General features: G+C 42.1%; 1 protein-coding gene across 1 annotated transcript in view; it reads right to left on the reverse strand.

Moving 5' to 3' along the window:
- Window positions 1-21196, reverse strand: part of ablim1b (actin binding LIM protein 1b) — an 83246-nt gene that overhangs the window by 25153 nt on the left and 36897 nt on the right. The window contains exons 5-8 of the mRNA XM_063003953.1: window positions 15530-15656; window positions 14524-14617; window positions 7699-7786; window positions 1219-1277 (exon numbers count right to left, since the gene is read on the reverse strand). Coding sequence (XP_062860023.1) covers window positions 1219-1277; window positions 7699-7786; window positions 14524-14617; window positions 15530-15656 — 368 coding nt within the window. The remainder of the gene's footprint in view (window positions 1-1218; window positions 1278-7698; window positions 7787-14523; window positions 14618-15529; window positions 15657-21196) is intronic.

The raw sequence follows: 21196 nt of genomic DNA on the forward strand, positions 1-21196 counted from the left end.
TGGAGAGCCACACACTGATCATCGCATTATCCCTCGTCTCTGTGCAGGCGCCATCAATCAGCCAGCAGAGGTCGTAACTGCATCAGTTATGAGGTCCCGTCCGGCACCCCCCTTGAACAACAGCCAATCATTGTTCGTGTAGGCACCCAGCCTGCCGGTAGCAGAGCTGAGTTTCGAACCGACGAGTTTGAAATGTCAGGTTGGGTGTGCTAGCGTGTTTTACAGCTGCACCACCTGAGCGCCAATAGTTTTTAAATAGTTTTTAACTGAGCTAATGTTACAGTTTTTACAGTGTTAAGTCAGAAACTACAGTTTTTAATGACTTAAAGGTCATTGAAAAATCTCTTATGCTGAGTGCTAAAGTGTGCTAGGTGTCCCCAAGTGCTTGGTGAATTTCAGAAATCCCATTAATGAATGCATTTTTCCTATAGAAGATTCAAATAGACATTTGTCCCATTAGGCATTGATACAGCATATTGGTCAGGCTCTATTTATGAGACAACACGTGGTTTGAAGCCTTAATTTATAATCTTGCCACTAGCTTAGCACAAGAGAGAGCACGCTACCCCTCTGGACTAAAAGAGGCACAGTGTATAGATTTGGAGTGTGCATGCCTGTATGTTGCCCCCTCTGTTCTGCAAATACATCAGTGAACTTCAGTGTCCTGAACTTTATTGGTCTTGTTTACAGGTAAAGCAGGACAGTGAGGTTAGCTTGGAGGCAGTGCAGGACAGAGGGAGGAGACAAGAGACTGCAAACCTCCGTCCTGCGTAAGGGACGCACGCCTCGACTGGGGCCTTTCCGGCCTTTTGACGTCCTACACTGAGACTCACACTGAGACAGGGGCAAAAACATATCAAAGCAACGGGGCTTTCTGCCGGACCAGTGCTGCATTTCCTACAGAGGTAAGTCAGAACAAAGAAGACAAGCTGATATGCTCAAGCACATACGCAAACACACACACACAGACACACACATCGCAGCAAAGCACCTGACACTCAACACACACTCAAAAACAATCTTAGGAAGCCATCTCAAAGGGTTTTGAGGAAGTCTGTGGAGAAAAGGGAAGGTTGTCTCTATGCCACCTGTTACTTGACTGAAGATGAAAGTGAAAAAGAAAACCGAACGGCAGACGCCGGGCTGAGGAGAGACGACCCACAGGGAGTCTGTACAGTGTATGGACAATAGATTGTTAAAGGAACATATATTTCTTACCCTATATTTCTCATCTCCTTTCATGTTGCTCTTACAGTCTGGATGCCACACCGTAGAGCCTGGAGAGAAAAAGAAACACAAATTGCATTATTACCAAACTCAGGAATTAGTAGGATGTTTACAGTTATGTTAGTGTCACGTGGGAGAGAAAGGACTCAAGTGCGGAGATTAACTTAAATAATAATTTTATTTTTTTAAATGAAAAATTAAACACAAAACACAAAACAAAAACAAAACCAATAATGAACCCCGCTGGAGACCGCTGGGCGATGCAGGCAACGAAAACTGAAAAAGGAAAACAAAGATTAATGCAAGGCGCGAACCCGGGTCGCGCCAGTGCATGGCGGTTGTGTTGCCACCGCGCTAACGTAGCGCGGGTGAGGGGGTGTGTGTAGACGCTGAAGATAAAGCGCTAGGTATGAACCGGGTAATGGCGTTATAGCCGAGCGCTTGACGGCATCACCATCAGGCAGTTACTGAACCTACAGGCGCTGAAACATAAAGCGGTGGGTATGAACCGGGTAATGGCGTTATAGCCGAGCGCTTGACGGCATCACCATCAGGCAGTTACTGATCCCACTATCACTGAGAATAAAGCGGTGGGTGTAAACCGGGTAATGGCGTTATAGCCGAGCGCTTGACGGCATCACCATCAGGCAGTTACTGATCCCACTATCGCTGAGAATAAAGCGGTGGGTGTAAACCGGGTAATGGCGTTATAGCCGAGCGCTTGACGGCATCACCATCAGGCAGTTACTAATCCCACTATCGCTGAAAATAAAGCGGTGGGTGTAAACCGGGTAATGGCGTTATAGCCGAGCGCTTGACGGCATCACCATCAGGCAGTTACTAACCCACCAAGCTGAAAGCGCTAAGGCACTACAGCAATATGACACGGGAGTTAAGGACTCCCGGACATCAATAGCCCCCCGCACGGCGGTGGGCTACGGGAAGGACGCGATCGGCGTGGCTTCGCTGAAGGTTGCAGCTAATGAAGTTCGCCGATCTGAAAAGAGAAGAAAAGAACAAATCAGTTAGCCAACCTCAGAAGTGCGGATTCGAACCGGGGATGTTGACGCGAGAGCCGAACACTTAACGGCCTCGCCATCCAGCGGTTACGAAACCAAATGACCACTTAAGATGAGAGGTTAATGCGGATACGGCTGCAAGCGCTATCGCTTGCTGTTTAGCAGCACCGCTAACGCTAACCGAATAAAGAAAAGGCAGCACGAGGGCTGCACGGCGTCGCACCACGCTAAAGCAATAGGCTAAATAAAGATGTTACCTCGACCTTGCAGTCTACACACCCTAATGGCACATGCCACCAGGGGATACCGTCTGGCCTATAAAAGCGTGGATGCGCTGCCACCAGCGAACTGAAAAAACAAACAAAAGAAACAAAAGCAGACAAAAGGTGCGACACCCGCTGCTGTGCAGAGCTGGCTTAAGTAAGCCAGCCCACAGCTGCAGGCAATTCGCCCTAATTGGAAGGCCTATTATTTAAGGCCTTCCTCTACTGAGCTCTGTAAGGCTCTGTGACATCAGGGAAGAGTGGTAAGTACCACTGACGCCACAGAACCTTACAGTACCCCCTCCTTAAAGAGACCTCTCCTGAGGTCTCTAGCCCAGCGGTCCAATTCCCCCAGGCCGCCACAGGCAACCGGGGGAGTGCCCCCCCAAAAAATGTTTTGGGAGAGAACAGGGGTTCTCCGCTGAGTCCAGAAATGGTCGCACCTTTCTGTCACGTGGGAGAGAAAGGACTCAAGTGCGGAGATTAACTTAAATAATAATTTTATTTTTTTAAATGAAAAATTAAACACAAAAAACAAACAAAAGAAACAAAAGCAGACAAAAGGTGCGACACCCGCTGCTGTGCAGAGCTGGCTTAAGTAAGCCAGCCCACAGCTGCAGGCAATTCGCCCTAACTGGAAGGCCTATTATTTAAGGCCTTCCTCTACTGAGCTCTGTAAGGCTCTGTGACATCAGGGAAGAGTGGTAAGTACCACTGACGCCACAGAACCTTACAGTTAGTGCATTAAGTATTAAGCATATACAGTAGACCCTTGACTTACGAATTTAATTGGTTCCGAAGGGCTGTTCTTAAGTCAAAATGTTTGTTAGTTAAACTTATTTTTCCCATAAGAAATCATGTAAACAGAATTAATCTGTGCCAGACCTCCCAAACCACCCCCTTACCTAACCTCTCTAATGTCCTAAATGGTCTTTTTTGTTAATAACACAAGTATATTTTCCCCTAAATCTTAAATTATAGAATATACAGTGTATCACAAAAGTGAGTACACCCCTCACATTTCTGCAAATATTTCATTATATCTTTTCATGGGACAACACTATAGACATGAAACTTGGATATAAGTTAGAGTAGTCAGTGTACAACTTGTATAGCAGTGTAGATTTACTGTCTTCTGAAAATAACTTAACACACAGCCATTAATGTCTAAATAGCTGGCAACATAAGTGAGTACACCCCACAGTGAACATGTCCAAATTGTGCCCAAAGTGTCAATATTTTGTGTGACCACCATTATTATCCAGCACTGCCTTAACCCTCCTGGGCATGGAATTCACCAGAGCTGCACAGGTTGCTACTGGAATCCTCTTCCACTCCTCCATGATGACATCACGGAGCTGGTGGATGTTAGACACCTTGAACTCCTCCACCTTCCACTTGAGGATGCGCCACAGGTGCTCAATTGGGTTTAGTCCATCACCTTTACCTTCAGCTTCCTCAGCAAGGCAGTTGTCATCTTGGAGGTTGTGTTTGGGGTCGTTATCCTGTTGGAAAACTGCCATGAGGCCCAGTTTTCGAAGGGAGGGGATCATGCTCTGTTTCAGAATGTCACAGTACATGTTGGAATTCATGTTTCCCTCAATGAACTGCAGCTCCCCAGTGCCAGCAACACTCATGCAGCCCAAGACCATGATGCTACCACCACCATGCTTGACTGTAGGCAAGATACAGTTGTCTTGGTACTTCTCACCAGGGCGCCGCCACACATGCTGGACACCATCTGAGCCAAACAAGTTTATCTTGGTCTCGTCAGACCACAGGGCATTCCAGTAATCCATGTTCTTGGACTGCTTGTCTTCAGCAAACTGTTTGCGGGCTTTCTTGTGCGTCAGCTTCCTTCTGGGATGATGACCATGCAGACCGAGTTGATGCAGTGTGCGGCGTATGGTCTGAGCACTGACAGGCTGACCTCCCACGTCTTCAACCTCTGCAGCAATGCTGGCAGCACTCATGTGTCTATTTTTTAAAGCCAACCTCTGGATATGACGCCGAACACGTGGACTCAACTTCTTTGGTCGACCCTGGCGAAGCCTGTTCCGAGTGGAACCTGTCCTGGAAAACCGCTGTATGACCTTGGCCACCATGCTGTAGCTTAGTTTCAGGGTGTTAGCAATCTTCTTATAGCCCAGGCCATCTTTGTGGAGAGCAACAATTCTATTTCTCACATCCTCAGAGAGTTCTTTGCCATGAGGTGCCATGTTGAATATCCAGTGGCCAGTATGAGAGAATTGTACCCAAAACACCAAATTTAACAGCCCTGCTCCCCATTTACACCTGGGACCTTGACACATGACACCAGGGAGGGACAACGACACATTTGGGCACAATTTGGACATGTTCACTGTGGGGTGTACTCACTTATGTTGCCAGCTATTTAGACATTAATGGCTGTGTGTGGAGTTATTTTCAGAAGACAGTAAATCTACACTGCTATACAAGCTGTACACTGACTACTCTAAGTTATATCCAAGTTTCATGTCTATAGTGTTGTCCCATGAAAAGATATAATGAAATATTTGCAGAAATGTGAGGGGTGTACTCACTTTTGTGATACACTGTACATTCCTGTAATAAACGATAATAAACAATAATACACAGTAGTACTGTACATAAAACACACATCACATTTCACTACAGTACGTGTGCTTTACTATACACCATAATACATTTCCTTCTTTTTTTTTATAAAATGTATCTACAATTTATAAAATGTATCTACAGAAACAACAACTCTCATATTTGTCTATTATTTCCTTCTTTATTTCAATAGTGTTGTATTTAGTAGGTGTAATTGCATGAAAGAAAGAATACTTTACTCAGCGATTTCCTTCTTCTCTCTTACTCACTGTCCCTGCTGTCTGATACACAGTGACAGCTACTGGCAGGAGTAATTATACAACAATAAATAGTAATAGATTTCTTTATTTTCTCAGCACTACGCTTCCTCTGCAAGTTCTTTGAGGCCATTTTAATGTTGAATGTTACAAAATATAAAGAAAACACCGAAAAAACACCGTCCGCTGTCCGAATGTTCGCTCACTGTGTATATATATATACAGTGTATCACAAAAGTGAGTACACCTCTCACATTTTTGCAGATATTTAAGTATATCTTTTCATGGGACAACACTGACAAAATGACACTTTGACACAATGAAAAGTAGTCTGTGTGCAGCTTATATAACAGTGTAAATTTATTCTTCTCTCAAAATAACTCAATATACAGCCATTAATGTCTAAACCACCGGCAACAAAAGTGAGTACACCCCTTAGTGAAAGTTCCTGAAGTGTCAATATTTTGTGTGGCCACCATTATTTCCCAGAACTGCCTTAACTCTCCTGGGCATGGAGTTTACCAGAGCTTCACAGGTTGCCACTGGAATGCTTTTCCACTCCTCCATGACGACATCACGGAGCCGGCGGATATTCGAGACTTTGCGTTCCTCCACCTTCCGCTTGAGGATGCCCCAAAGATGTTCTATTGGGTTTAGGTCTGGAAACATGCTTGGCCAGTCCATCACCTTTACCCTCAGCCTCTTCAATAAAGCAGTGGTCGTCTTAGAGGTGTGTTTGGGGTCATTATCATGCTGGAACACTGCCCTGCGACCCAGTTTCCGGAGGGAGGGGATCATGCTCTTCTCAGTATTTCACAGTACATATTGGAGTTCATGTGTCCCTCAATGAAATGTAACTCCCCAACACCTGCTGCACTCATGCAGCCCCAGACCATGGCATTCCCACCACCATGCTTGACTGTAGGCATGACACACTTATCTTTGTACTCCTCACCTGATTGCCGCCACACATGCTTGAGACCATCTGAACCAAACAAATTAATCTTGGTCTCATCAGACCATAGGACATGGTTCCAGTAATCCATGTCCTTTGTTGACATGTCTTCAGCAAACTGTTTGCGAGCTTTCTTGTGTAGAGACTTCAGAAGAGGCTTCCTTCTGGGGTGACAGCCATGCAGACCAATTTGATGTAGTGTGCGGCGTATGGTCTGAGCACTGACAGGCTGACCCCCCACCTTTTCAATCTCTGCAGCAATGCTGACAGCACTCCTGCGCCTGTCTTTCAAAGACAGCAGCTGGATGTGACGCTGAGCACGTGCACTCAGCTTCTTTGGACGACCAACACGAGGTCTGTTCTGAGTGGACCCTGCTCTTTTAAAACGCTGGATGATCTTGGCCACTGTGCTGCAGCTCAGTTTCAGGGTGTTGGCAATCTTCTTGTAGCCTTGGCCATCTTCATGTAGCGCAACAATTCGTCTTTTAAGATCCTCAGAGAGTTCTTTGCCATGAGGTGCCATGTTGGAACTTTCAGTGACCAGTATGAGAGAGTGTGAGAGCTGTACTACTAAATTGAACACACCTGCTCCCTATGCACACCTGAGACCTAGTAACACTAACAAATCACATGACATTTTGGAGGGAAAATGACAAGCAGTGCTCAATTTGGACATTTAGGGGTGTAGTCTCTTAGGGGTGTACTCACTTTTGTTGCCGATGGTTTAGACATTAATGGCTGTATTTTGAGTTATTTTGAGGGAAGAATAAATTTACACTGTTATATAAGCTGCACACAGACTACTTTTCATTGTGTCAAAGTGTCATTTTGTCAGTGTTGTCCCATGAAAAGATATACTTAAATATCTGCAGAAATGTGAGGGGTGTACTCACTTTTGTGATACACTGTATATATATATATATATAGAGAGAGAGAGAGAGACAGTCGGAGTTAACTTGTTCATGACGTCACGTGTTTCGCGAATTTCTGTTCGTAATCCGAAATTTGTTCATACGTTAAATTGAAAAAGATCGTTTGTAACCCAAAATGTTTGTATGGTAAACCGTTCGGAACCCAAGGGTCCACTGTAACAGCATTAAGCTTTAACCATCCATCCAAAAAAAGTAACAGACTAGAAATAGACACAGGTATGACACATTTCCACAGACGTGAACAGTATTGCCCAATGGCAATGGCCTATAGATAAATATGTAGGGAGTTCCAACCCGGGCCAGCCATGCTGTCTAAAGAATTCCAACAACATTTTAGTATGGGCCAGCCGGCCTGGCCGTGGAACACATGATACAGCATGAAAGACATGATTAATACGTCTAAGCAGCTGTAATGCTTATTTTTGTATTAACAGCAGCATCACCCACCTTGCAGATACATCTCCTCCCCCTCTGTGAACATCTGGTTGCACCTGCTGCATCTTGCACAGCTGGGGTGGTAGTGCTTATCGCCTGCCTGCAGAGTCAGGGAAAGGATAAAAATCAGTGGGGTTCAGCAAATGTCAAGTATGCAGGAAACAAAATGCATGGGCAGATCTACAGTCTCAAAGCAATGTATAACATAAAGCCTGTATTTCAAATAACAAGTGACTTCATCATGCACTTATTCATTCACCTTTTATACTATTCAGGGTTGCGGTGGGTACGATTCAGTGGGCAAAAGGTAGAAAATACCCCGGAGAGGTCACCACAGGGCACACACACATTCACACTTTGGGCATTTTAGTGTCTCCAATTAACCTGACTGCATGTCTTTGGAGTGTGGGAGGAAACCGGACTACCCAGAGAAAACCCACAAGCAGAATATAATCAAAATAATAATAATACGTTTTATTTATATAGTGCCTTTTACAGTCTTAAGGTCGCTTTACAGGAGAGAGGGAACAAAAATGCTGTTAGAAAGATACATCTTCAGTAGGGACTTAAAAGAAGAAATAGAAGAGCGTTTTCGCAGGGATTGAGGCAGAGAGTTCCAGAGCCTAGGAGCAACAGCACTAAAAGATCTGCCGCCCATTGAGGACAGTTTAGTTAGAGGCGTAGAGAGAAACCTTCCACCAGAGGACCTTAAGGAGCGAGAGGGAATGTAAGGGTGTAGGAGCTCTTGCAGAGAAGCTGGGGCCAGACCATGGAGAGCTTTAAAAGTAAACAGCAGAATTTTGAATTTTATGCGTATAGTGACCGGAAGCCATTGCAGTTCATTTAGTATGGGGGTGATGTGGGCCGAAGATGAGGAGAACATACAAACTCATACACAAAAAGGCCTCAGATTCCTCCACCTGTGAATCGAACCTGTGACAGTGCCACCCACCAAGCCACTTCATGCAAAAACACATGCTTACTTTAGGTTCATAAATTTTAGGGATGCTAAAAATCTTGACTTTGAATATGTTAAAATCTTATTCATTAAAACCTGACTTCTGGAGACGCGGTCAGCCCCAGAGCCTAGTATTTGTAAAAATCAATGACCTGTTGGAGGAAGGACATTTATAATATTTTGCCCGGTTCTCTCTCTTTCTTTCGTCAGCTCTTTCTTCATCTCTCATCACTAAGAGTTTGCATGTGTGTGAATAGGCCTCTATTTAAAGCTACAGTACATGGTCATTGATTGCAGGAAAACCTTTACCACAGGAAACTTTAGGGCATCTGAATAAGAGCTTTACAAAGAGAAACAATGTGCATATGAACACATTCACACAGAAACAGATGCAGGCATGCAACTCAACAGTGTACCTACAGTAACTAATGCAGGAAAATTGTCCAGTGGTTGTTTTTTTAATTAAAAATGTATCAGATTTTTGAAGGGTAAATTAACATTAACAACAATTAAAAAAATATGAGTAATTCACCATCTGGCACCCTATCTGTAAATGAGCCAATCACTGTTCGTGTAGGCGCCCAGCCTGCCAGTAGCAGAGCTGAGATTCGAACATAAGCGCCCCATTTGCATGTTTTTAAGATGTCAAAGAAGCCGCATCCCATGCTGCCAAAAAACGGTCGTGCCACTTTAAAATGTACTCTTACAAACATGCACAGTTTAGCAATAAACACTATTAAAATGAAACGTATGACAATGTATTTTTACATTGGGATCATGGGGTGGGATCATCATTATCTCGAGTACATATTTTGTGCCTTTATTTGGTATGCTTTTAAACTGAGAAGTAAATTATTGAACCTTAAACTAGTACTTAATACACTGTTGTGTCCTAAAGTATTTGATTGTATTTTTTCATGTATAAACTAAACGCAAGGCAGATGCACGCTTGACGTTACCACCCCAGCAACAAACATGAATGTTTTACTATTTTCTTTTTTTGTGAGCGTAAAAGCTCTAAAGTGAAAAGGCCAAATTGGCAACCCACATAGCATTTTTGAATGAAATAGTGGTAAATTCGAAAGCTAAAATGCAACATCTTTAATGACACACCATATACAATCCATCAAAATACTGTTTATTCAACCTGCTATGTGTTTGTAAGCTTACTTTGAGTAAAGCTGACAGAACACAGCTGAAAGTTATCTGCAGTGCTGTCTCAGCCTACTGCTGTGTTAAATTAGCTGTAGGAATGCTGAAGATCTCTGGGTTTGACATCTCCGTCAACGTTCACATGTTCTATAAACTCTCTTTATTTATGTCTTAACAGTACTCATTTTCTCATCCAGACTTACTCCTTCTCCTACATCAAGTATTCCCCTTTTTTCCACTAACGTGCATTATTCTTCTCTTTTAAAATTCCGTCCTTTTCTTCAGCCTGTTATTCCTTAATTTTTAATAAATAAACCTATACTTGTAACTTATTAAATAATAAATTATCTGTCATTTTATCATATCATCCTGTTCATTCTTTTATCTAGTGCACATATGTAATCAGTTGTATTATATTTTGATCATTCTGGGAATCACCTGAAGTATTCTGGCTATTTCCCCCAAGATTCTCCCCAGACATGAACTATGAGGCAATCCTGCAGAAATGTATGATCTGGTTACGTCCCTAGCCTGCTTCGCTATGGCAACAAGTTCATGTAACACCCTTCACATAAACAAATGTCTGCTGCAACAGTAGACATTCTTTCTAACCTTTCCCTGAAAAACTATCCATAAATCAGTTCTTATTACATCATCTGAAATAGAGCATAATTGTACAGAAAACAAAGAATAATTACTGACAAGTACAGCGGAAGAAATGGGCTTCAGTTCCAGATGGAAGGGTGTGAGCAGAGAATACAGCCAAAATGGGGAACAGAGAGGGGTAAAGAAAAAGGGAAAGAGAAATTGATGAAGGCATTTGGGAGAAGAAAAGACCACCAGAATGAAAAAGAAGGCTCTTAGAAACGAAACAAACAGTTAGGTAGTTACGCTAAGAGCAAACAAGATTAGTGTTTAAGGCAAAATTACATGTTTCAACAGCAATTTATGTTTAATAAATCTAAAGTGATGCAAATTTAGTGCCACCATTTGAACTGTGACCTCAGGTTTGTTTTTATCAGTAATCTTGACCTTGACTTCAACTTGGAAAGTCATAGTTTATCCACGTTTTGAGCTATGTATTAAATAGGCATAATTCAAATAAAAAATTAACTGAAAAACTGAAATGGGGTATTACAGAATTCAGAGATTTACAATCCATTCAACTGCATTCAACAAGTTCTTGCTTTTCCACTGCCTTAAACTATTCACCTAACAAAGAGTTCATTGGCATTTTGCGTCCTAGTTAGGTTGGCAGTCCTTTCCCTAATAACAGATTTCAGCTCTCTCCAAAGATTGTCACTTCAATTGAGATTAGAATTTTTTGCTGTAGTTTAAAACATTTTTTTCTCCTTAACTGTTCTCATGTGCTTTGGTTTTACTTTGGCTTTAGAGCCCATTTTGTTCGACTCAAACACAGTTTTCTTACACTTGGGCACATTTCAATCTGATAATTGTAATGGGGCAGCTGCAGAGTGACAGCCAATTTAGAGACCCTGGTCTTACGTTGACAGCAGCAGAATATAAGACTGTCAGCGAATCACAGCATCTAGATCTCATTCCTGAACCATCCTTGTTCTATCTCCTGTTCTCTGTAACAGGTGACAGATTTTTATATTCATTATTTCCTTTGCTATTTTGTATTTATTAATTGGTCATTTTACATTCCCTTTTAAATTAATCTCTTTTAGTTTGTGGTTATTCAGCTACAGTATTCTACCTTTTTTTTAATTTATTTATTTTTTATTTTTTATTTTTTTTAATGTTTACCCCTTTTTCTCCCCTTCTAGCGCATCCAATTGTTCAATTAGCATCGTGCTTCCTCTCTGTCTATGCTGAACCCTGCCCTGACGGAGGTGATTGAAGCTAACCCGTATCCCCTCCGAAACACGAGCAGCAGCCAGATGCATCTTTGCCACCCACACATTGACGAGTTTGGCGCCACCTAGCGTTGCATGCGGAGAGACACACCCTAAGGGCACCCTCTCCCATCTCTGTGTAAGCGCCTCCAATCAGCCGGCAGAGAACGCAATCGCATTCTGACAGAGAGAGACCCACATCCGGTTCTTTGTCCCACCCCCCACATGAGCAACCGGCCAATCGTTGCTCATATAGCCACTCAGCTTCGAACAGGTAAAGCAAGGCTGGATTCGATACCACGCTCTCAGAATCCAGCCCTGGTTGCAGCGCGTTTCTTTTTACCGCTGCGCCACCTGAGCGGCTTACAGTATTCTACCTTGACTTAAGATTCGGCACAATGGGTTCAATTTCTCCTCTACCAGCTGTGTGGGGATTTGACTCGCTCTCACTTTAGTAAGGTGCGTTTTTCCCTGTTACAGATGATCCTCAGATTTCATTGTTTCTGTAACTCATTCGAGGCGTCCAGTCCCAGAGGCTGCAAATCAACTCCACAACATTATGGATCCTCCACCATGTTTCACTGTAGGATGGGTGCACTTTTGTTAATAGATTTAATTTTGTTGTCCATACACATAACGCTGTTTTGGGTTGCCAAAGAGCTTAGTTAATTTGTCCATATATCAAAGTTCAGTTGCTCTTATTTATGCCATTCTTTAAGCAGTAGAGTCCTAGTTGGCCTTCGCCCACAGATCCCTGTTTTGTTCAGTGTGTTGCATTTAGCACAGATTTGAAACCGTCACTTTAGGTGTCTCCAGCTCAGCATGAAGGTTTTTGAATGTTGTGTTTTTGCCACATTGTAAACCACCTTACATAGATTTCTCTCATCAGTTTTCCTCTTTCTATCACATCCTGGAAGGTTCTGTACTGTTCCATGGGTAGCAAGCTTTTTGCAACAGCTACAACTGTTGAAGGTGGGATGCCAAGGCCTTTGGAGATAGTCTTGTACCCTTTAGACTAATCACAGGTTAGTCTGACTGTCCTTTGTACCATTATTCATGTCCCTTGCAGGTTCTTATTTTCTTATTTTTTTCTTATCAAAAATGATTTTTACTTCAAGGATTAAATGATTAAAAAATATCCAAAAGGAGGCAGAACAGCACAAAACATCTTTAATACCAAAAGGAATTCTTTTTTTTTTTAATGCCTTTTCTCCCCTTTTTCTCCCGACACACTTTCTCTCCACTAATGCCAATCCCCACTCTGATCGAGGAGACCAAAGCTAGCCCACGCCCCCTCCGACACGTGGGAAGCAGCCGTATGCATTTTTAGTTACATGCACTATCTGGCTTACTACCCCAATCGTTGTTCATATGGCCACTCAGCCCAGCCAGATGGCAGAGCTGAGATTCTATACGATGTATTTGAGATCCCAGCTCCGGTGTGCTAGATTGTGTTCTACCGCTGTGCCACCTGAGCGGCCCAAGGGGAAAAACTTGACAGGTGTGGATATTACTACTAGGCTACATCAAGATCATTTACTACAGTCAGTATCACTGATATCTCACAGTCTTTAATATCTCTCAGTGTAGCAGCATAAAAATATATTCAAATGCAGAGAAGCTGTTAGTTTTTCCACAAACCCCTACCTATTTGTAGAATCTGTGCCTTAAATCAAACACATTTAACTTTGAACTATTTACTATTATCCTTTATAGAAGATTCAGGTAATTAGAACTTGAATAGAATTACTTACTACATAATAAAATAAATGTCTGTTTAGTTTCGGATGGGGAAAGAAGGCCTGATAAGAGGACCATATGTTCCTCTCTTTGGAATCCTATACAAACTGGCTAAGACATGTATATACAGTAAGTGTTTGCTGCTTTAAGCTTCCTGTGGCCTTACATTGATAAAATTCCACAGATTTTTTAGTTTTTGTTACCTCCATATGTGGACACAGGGATTTCTAAACATGGTATTGTCGCTACTCCAGCAACTGAGGGGGTTTGCTGTTGGACAAAAGAAGAACAATGTATGTATAAAGCTAGTATTTTGTACTTAGTGCTACGACTGTTACTTTTTGATGGTGCAGTCAACTAAAACATATGACCATAAAGCCAGTGTGTGAAGTGGTTACAAGAATTCTTTTCAAAAAGCACCGTCCTTATTCCTACATGCTTCCATCACCCAAAATGCTAAGCTAAATGTATAAAACTGTTTGACCCACATCCTACTTGCATAGTATATTCATACACAAATTAATTACATTATTAGCCAATCAGCTCTCCTTAATAGTACTGATAGTCTTAAAACATCTGGCACTCTTACCTTTGGTAGGCAGCTTGTGTGGACCCCCAGCCCTGCAGCTAAATAGGTAAACTCCTTCCACACTTGTTCTCTTTCACTCAAATAATTCAGTTCAGTCTCACAGACTTTCCCTGAGAACTTTAGTCTCCTCATTCATTTCCCCCTCCCCTTCCTTCTCCCTTTACTGCTCTCAGCCTATAAGATGGATACGGGCTCACGGACTGCTCTGTCCACTGTGTAGGGTGGGATTGTGGAATCTAGCCAACAGATTCTCTGATCATTCTCTGCTCTTTCCCCCCAAGGAACAGGACAGAGACTGTGAGAGTGCCAAACTTCTCAAACATGACAGTCAAGCTGGCTGCTGGATTAATGGTCATAACATCTACACAGATGAAGCGTGCTTTCCTGCGCAGTGTAAGAGTGAAAAGCCAGACTAGATCCAGATGTTCAGTGAGAACCACAGTATTGATTTTTAAAACTAAGCATAATCTGAAAAATAAAACATTTCTGATTTTTGTTTAATAGAAGAAACCAGATTAAAAACACGTGCAGACACTCACCTCTAGAACCCTCCCTGTTATATACTGATGGCACGCCTCACACTGTACGCCAAAGTGGATCTGGTAGTCTCTCTCACAATATGGCACACCATCCCTGAAAAAATATACTTGTATTTACTCATTTACTCCCTGAGGCTCTAGTTTTATCATAAAATAATTTTTAAGGCAGTCAGCACAGGCAGAAAAATGGGAGGGTTACAATAAATACATTATTGGAAGGTGTAATACTCTTGTCAGTGTCATGGCGGGATCAGCAGCATCCAGATTCACTATCCACAAGGCATATATTACAGGACAATACACTCCATTCACTAACCCACTCACACTACATGGCAATACCTAAAGGAAAGCATTAAGGACATGTGGAAAACATGCCTCGTCTTCCAGGAAGCAAGCCAGCTGTGCCACAGTGTTGCCCTAATTTGGTAAAATCCAATGACATCAACTGTTTTATTCTCTTTAAAACTTGGAAGGCTAGTTTTTGGCATACACAGCATGAATCTGTAGACCTACTTTGTTGCCAAAAGTCCAGGTTGTTGTTTGTGGTGTAATGGTGAGGGGATTTTTTTCTTCACACACAAAACACCCCATAATTCCAATCAACATACATTGTGTGGCCGCCACAGCCTATTTGAGTATTGTCGCTGATCATGAGCATCTCTTGGCCATTTGTTCTATTGGCTACTTCATGCACAAAAAAGTGACGTCACAAAGCCCAAGTCACCTCAAACTGGTTTCACTAACAACAAGCTTGGTGTACTTCACTAGCCCTCCCAGTCATTAGATCCGAATTCAATTATATCTCACCCTTGTGATGAGGCAGAACAAAAGATTTGTAACATAAATGTGCAGCTGACGAATCCATGCCACAAATAATTGCTGCTGTTTTGAGAGCAAAGTCCTAACTAGTATAAGTACGGTGTTACTAATAAAGTGGCCATAAATAGAAAGTACAGTAAAAGAGAGACATAGATTAGAAGAGATTTGCTGTGAGAGATTTATTTACTTGCTGATGTACTCTCCACTCAGCACTTTGCCACAGGCCTTGCACTTGAAGCAGCCGAGATGCCACTGCTGGTCCAAAGCTAATAGAGCCTGTCCGTTCTTTATGTCCCTGCCACAGCCCGAACAGTCTGCAGAATTAACACAAACACACACATACAGACCACATTAGAGATAAATGAACTTCCAACAGCTGACGGTTGATTTGAATTAACAACATAAATTTAGAACAATGCTAATATCTCACACACACACACACACACACACACACACACACACACACACACACACTTTAACAACATAAAATGTGTTAAGTCAGACAAACTGAGAAACTATTATGCACTTAAATTATTTATATTTACATTTTCTGCATTTAGCAGACGCTTTTATTCAGAGCAACTTACAGAATTTAAATTGATAAAAGAGCAATGACTGGGCATTAATCAACAGGGAATTTATTTTAAATGACAATAAAGATTTATCTAACCTTTAAACATTAGGTTTTTTTTTAAACTAATCGCTCTATCACAGGGCAACACACACAGTTTAGTGTAGCCAGTCCACCTGCTACATGCTTTTGGGTGGTGAGAGAAAACTGGCATCACATTTATTAGAAACAAACATAACAACATAAAACTGTTTTACTTAATAAATAAAAATGTTCCTTTTAGAGTTAGTCAGAAACTTTGTAGTAATTATTGTGACTGAAGTCAGTTTTTTTCAGTGTACACAGTTCTACACCTAGCTGTTCTATTGTTTTTTAAAGCTTGCCTGGCTTCAATAGCTTTTCTTTTATGTATGTAACTAACCCCCTTCATCTTGATTAGGGTTTTGTGGGGATTGGTGCCACTAGGAAACACTGTGCACAAGGCAGGAATACTGTAGACCCAATCGATTGCAGGACATTACAAACTTGCACATTCATCCACTTAGAAGTTGGGGCGACCAATTCAGCATTTGCATAGTTTTGGTATGTTAGAGGAAACCAGAGTACAGTAGACCCTTGAGCTACGAACAGCTTAACTTAACGTACGAACAAATTTCGGGTTACGAACAGAAATTCGTGAAACACGTGACGTCACAAACAAGTTGACTCCAACCGTCTCTCTCTATATATATATATACAGTGTATCACAAAAGTGAGTACACCCCTCACATTTCTGCAGATATTTAAGTATATCTTTTCATGGGACAACACTGACAAAATGACACTTTGACACAATGAAAAGTAGTCTGTGTGCAGCTTATATAACAGTGTAAATTTATTCTTCCCTCAAAATAACTCAATATACAGCCATTAATGTCTAAACCACCGGCAACAAAAGTGAGTACACCCCTAAGAGACTACACCCCTAAATGTCCAAATTGAGCACTGCTTGTCATTTTCCCTCCAAAATGTCATGTGATTTGTTAGTGTTACTAGGTCTCAGGTGTGCATAGGGAGCAGGTGTGTTCAAATTAGTAGTACAGCTCTCACACTCTCTCATACTGGTCACTGAAAGTTCCAACATGGCACCTCATGGCAAAGAACTCTCTGAGGATCTTAAAAGACGAATTGTTGCGCTACATGAAGATGGCCAAGGCTACAAGAAGATTGCCAACACCCTGAAACTGAGCTGCAGCACAGTGGCCAAGATCATCCAGCGTTTTAAAAGAGCAGGGTCCACTCAGAACAGACCTCGCGTTGGTCGTCCAAAGAAGCTGAGTGCACGTGCTCAGCGTCACAGCCAACTGCTGTCTTTGAAAGATAGGCGCAGGAGTGCTGTCAGCATTGCTGCAGAGATTGAAAAGGTGGGGGGTCAGCCTGTCAGTGCTCAGACCATACGCCGCACACTACATCAAATCGGTCTGCATGGCTGTCACCCCAGAAGGAAGCCTCTTCTGAAGTCTCTACACAAGAAAGCCCGCAAACAGTTTGCTGAAGACATGTCAACAAAGGACATGGATTACTGGAACCATGTCCTATGGTCTGATGAGACCAAGATTAATTTGTTTGGTTCAGATGGTCTCAAGCATGTGTGGCAGCAATCAGGTGAGGAGTACAAAGATAAGTGTGTCATGCCTACAGTCAAGCATGGTGGTGGGAATGCCATGGTCTGGGGCTGCATGAGTGCAGCAGGTGTTGGGGAGTTACATTTCATTGAGGGACACATGAACTCCAATATGTACTGTGAAATACTGAAGCAGAGCATGATCCCCTGCCTCCGGAAACTGGGTCGCAGGGCAGTGTTCCAGCATGATAATGACCCCAAACACACCTCTAAGACGACCACTGCTTTATTGAAGAGGCTGAGGGTAAAGGTGATGGACTGGCCAAGCATGTCTCCAGACCTAAACCCAATAGAACATCTTTGGGGCATCCTCAAGCGGAAGGTGGAGGAGCGTAAAGTCTTGAATATCCGCCAGCTCCGTGATGTCGTCATGGAGGAGTGGAAAAGCATTCCAGTGGCAACCTGTGAAGCTCTGGTACACTCCATGCCCAGGAGAGTTAAGGCAGTTCTGGGAAATAATGGTGGCCACACAAAATATTGACACTTCAGGAACTTTCACTAAGGGGTGTACTCACTTTTGTTGCCGGTGGTTTAGACATTAATGGCTGTATATTGAGTTATTTTGAGGAAGGAATAAATTTACACTGTTATATAAGCTGCACACAGACTACTTTTCATTGTGTCAAAGTGTCATTTTGTCAGTGTTGTCCCATGAAAAGATATACTTAAATATCTGCAGAAATGTGAGGGGTGTACTCACTTTTGTGATACACTGTATATACAGTGAGCGAACATTCAGACATCGGACGGTGTTTTTCCGGTGTTTTCTTTATATTTTGTAAAATTCAATATGTCCCCAAAGAATGTGCAGAGGAAGTGCAGTGGTGAGAAAATGAACAAATCTATTACATTTGTTGTTGTATAATTACTCCTGCCAGTAGCTGTCACTGTGTATCAGACAGAGGGGACAGTGAGTGAGAGAGAAGAAGGAATTCGGCTGAGTAAAGTATTCTTTCTTTCATGCAATTACACCTACAAAATACAACACTACTGAAATAAAGAAGGAAATAATAGAGAAATATGAGAGTTATTGTTGTTTCTGGTAGATACATTTTATAAAAAAAGAAGGAAATTTATTATGGTGTATAGTAAAGCACATGTACTGTACTAAAATGTGTTGTGTGTTTTATGGACAGTACTACTGTGTATTGTTTATTACAGTAATGTCTATTCTATAATTTAAGATTAAAGGAAAATATACTTGTATTTATAACAAAAAAAAGACCTTTTAAGACATTACAAAGGTTATGTAAGGGGGTGGCTTGGGAGGTCTGGCACGGATTAATTCTGTTTACATTATTTCTTATGGGAAAAATAGGTTTAACTAACAAACATTTTGACTTAAGAACAGCCCTTCTGAACCAATTAAATTCGTAAGTCAAGGGTCCACTGTACCAAAGTATACTCAATTCTACACCTGGATGTTACATTTTAGAGCTTGTCTGGCTTTAATAGCCTTTTAATGTAACCTTATTCATCCTGATCAGGGTTTTGAGGATGTTGGATGCCACCAGGAAAACACTGCACACAAGGCAGGAATACTGTACACCCAATCGATTGCAGGACATTACACACTCACACATTTATCCATTCAGATCTAATTTAGAACAACCAGTCTTCCCAAGTGGAGCGGGCAGGGTCCTTTCTGTGTGGAGTTTGCACTTTCTCCCCATGTCTGTGTGGGTTTTCTTCGGGAGCTCCGGTTTCCTCCCACAGTCCAAAGACATGCAAGGGAGGTGAATTGGAGATACAAAATTGTCCATGACTGTGTTTGATATTAAGACTTGAACTGATTCATCTTGTGTAACCAGTAATTATCTGTAAAATGTGTGTAAAACATGACATTAAAATTCTAATAAAAAATAAATAAATAAATAGAACAACCAGTCCAGTATTTGCATGGTTTTGGGATGTAAGAGGAAACCAGAGTACCTGGAGGCAACTCGCACCAGTTCAGACTTGTACAAGCTGAATTTCTCTTTTTAACAGTGCCACATTTATATTCTCTTTGTCGTTTTAGTGCCAACGTTTGGTGACTTACACTTACAAAACAGGTAAACACATTCATGTTCAATGCTAGCAACGCTAGTCTGTTTAATACCATATATCCTTGCACCAAAGCATTTAAGTAAACAAATACATGCTAGCCACTAGGTGGAGATGTGACCCAACAGAAACCTCACAGCCTGGGGAACACTGCCGCCTTCACCACAAATACGGGAAACTAAATGGGCCATGGTTAATATTTTTAAAGGTTTGCTTCTAAATATAGCTTTCTGCTTGCCATTTTGTATTTATATTTGCTGGCTGATTTCCAAAAAGCTGTGTAAATGGTGGCACAAAGAGGAGCTTCCCTGAGCTCAATACAGAGGAACAACGGGATGGTACTGTGACACACCTGCTAGACTAGCAACATGATTGCTGGGAATTGCTTCCCTTTATCTGTAGGTTATATGGTATGTTGACATGTCCCATGTCGACAGGGATTTTCTTGTGGTACTCCCGTTTCCTGCCTCAGTATGGTACTCCTAATTCCTGCTATATGTAGAAGGTGGATTGGCTACTTGGCCACCAGTGTTTATACTTGTAGTTTGGTTCACTTGGTTCGGACCAAATAAGAAATTAATATGGTTTGAAAATGGTTTGCTTAGTGTTCACACTCACAAATGTACAATCAAACCAATATAAGTGACGCATGACACACATATGTCATATTTTGTGAGCCAGTCATCTGTCATCATTGTGATGCACCATGCTGGACTTAATGCACTTGTTGGGAGTGTGTATACCTGGTTTTTTTTTTTTGCCAACTGGCAACACAGTAAGTGGTGGTAAAATGGATACAGGAGTCAAAACAGTGCCAGAAATTCCTCCGCTACATGCACCAAGAGGGTACTCTGTTTTCTTGTGGCGCATTTGGTGTCACATCTTGTGACATCATGCCCTGTGTTTGGTTCATATAGATGCCTTGAGACTCATACTGTGTTTACACCTGAAACGAATTGGACCAGAATTAGTTTAGAAACAGACCGGGACCTTCCTGCTCAGGTCGTTCAAAAGGAAGCGTTTACACTGCAGCAAGCCACACTAACAGAGCAATCGCACCAGTGTTTGTTTTGATCGAACCAAGGCTTCATATACAGGGTGAGTCAAAAGTCGCAGGACACTCTTTAATGCTGAGAAAATCCGCAACAAACACCACCTTCAGCACCGCATCGTGGAGGCTTGTGACAGCATTTCTCCAGAGATTCTCATGCGAGTTAATAACGATTGGATCCAGCGCCTTCAGCTCTGTGTTCAATGCCAGGGACAACACATTGAACACGTCAAATAGCTGTGCATCACAGGGAACGTTCCCGGTTGTTGTTGCAACTTTCTGTGTTGATAACTTTTGAACCACAAGAGATATTGCAAATCTGATTGTGGCAATTTTCTGAGAAAATTCTGGTCTTCTTTGATATGCTACATGACCACCTTCCCATTGGACAAACTTGCCCTTGATCCAATATGGCGGCTTTCAAGATGGCGGCCATGTTCCGGACATAGCCTAAAAGATAGGCCCCCTCACCCATTACTTGCTGGGGTATTCAGATATGTCATTTTCCCTTTAGTTTCTGAAA

The sequence above is a fragment of the Trichomycterus rosablanca genome, chromosome 10 (genome assembly GCF_030014385.1).
Source record: "Trichomycterus rosablanca isolate fTriRos1 chromosome 10, fTriRos1.hap1, whole genome shotgun sequence".
NCBI lineage: Eukaryota > Metazoa > Chordata > Actinopteri > Siluriformes > Trichomycteridae > Trichomycterus > Trichomycterus rosablanca.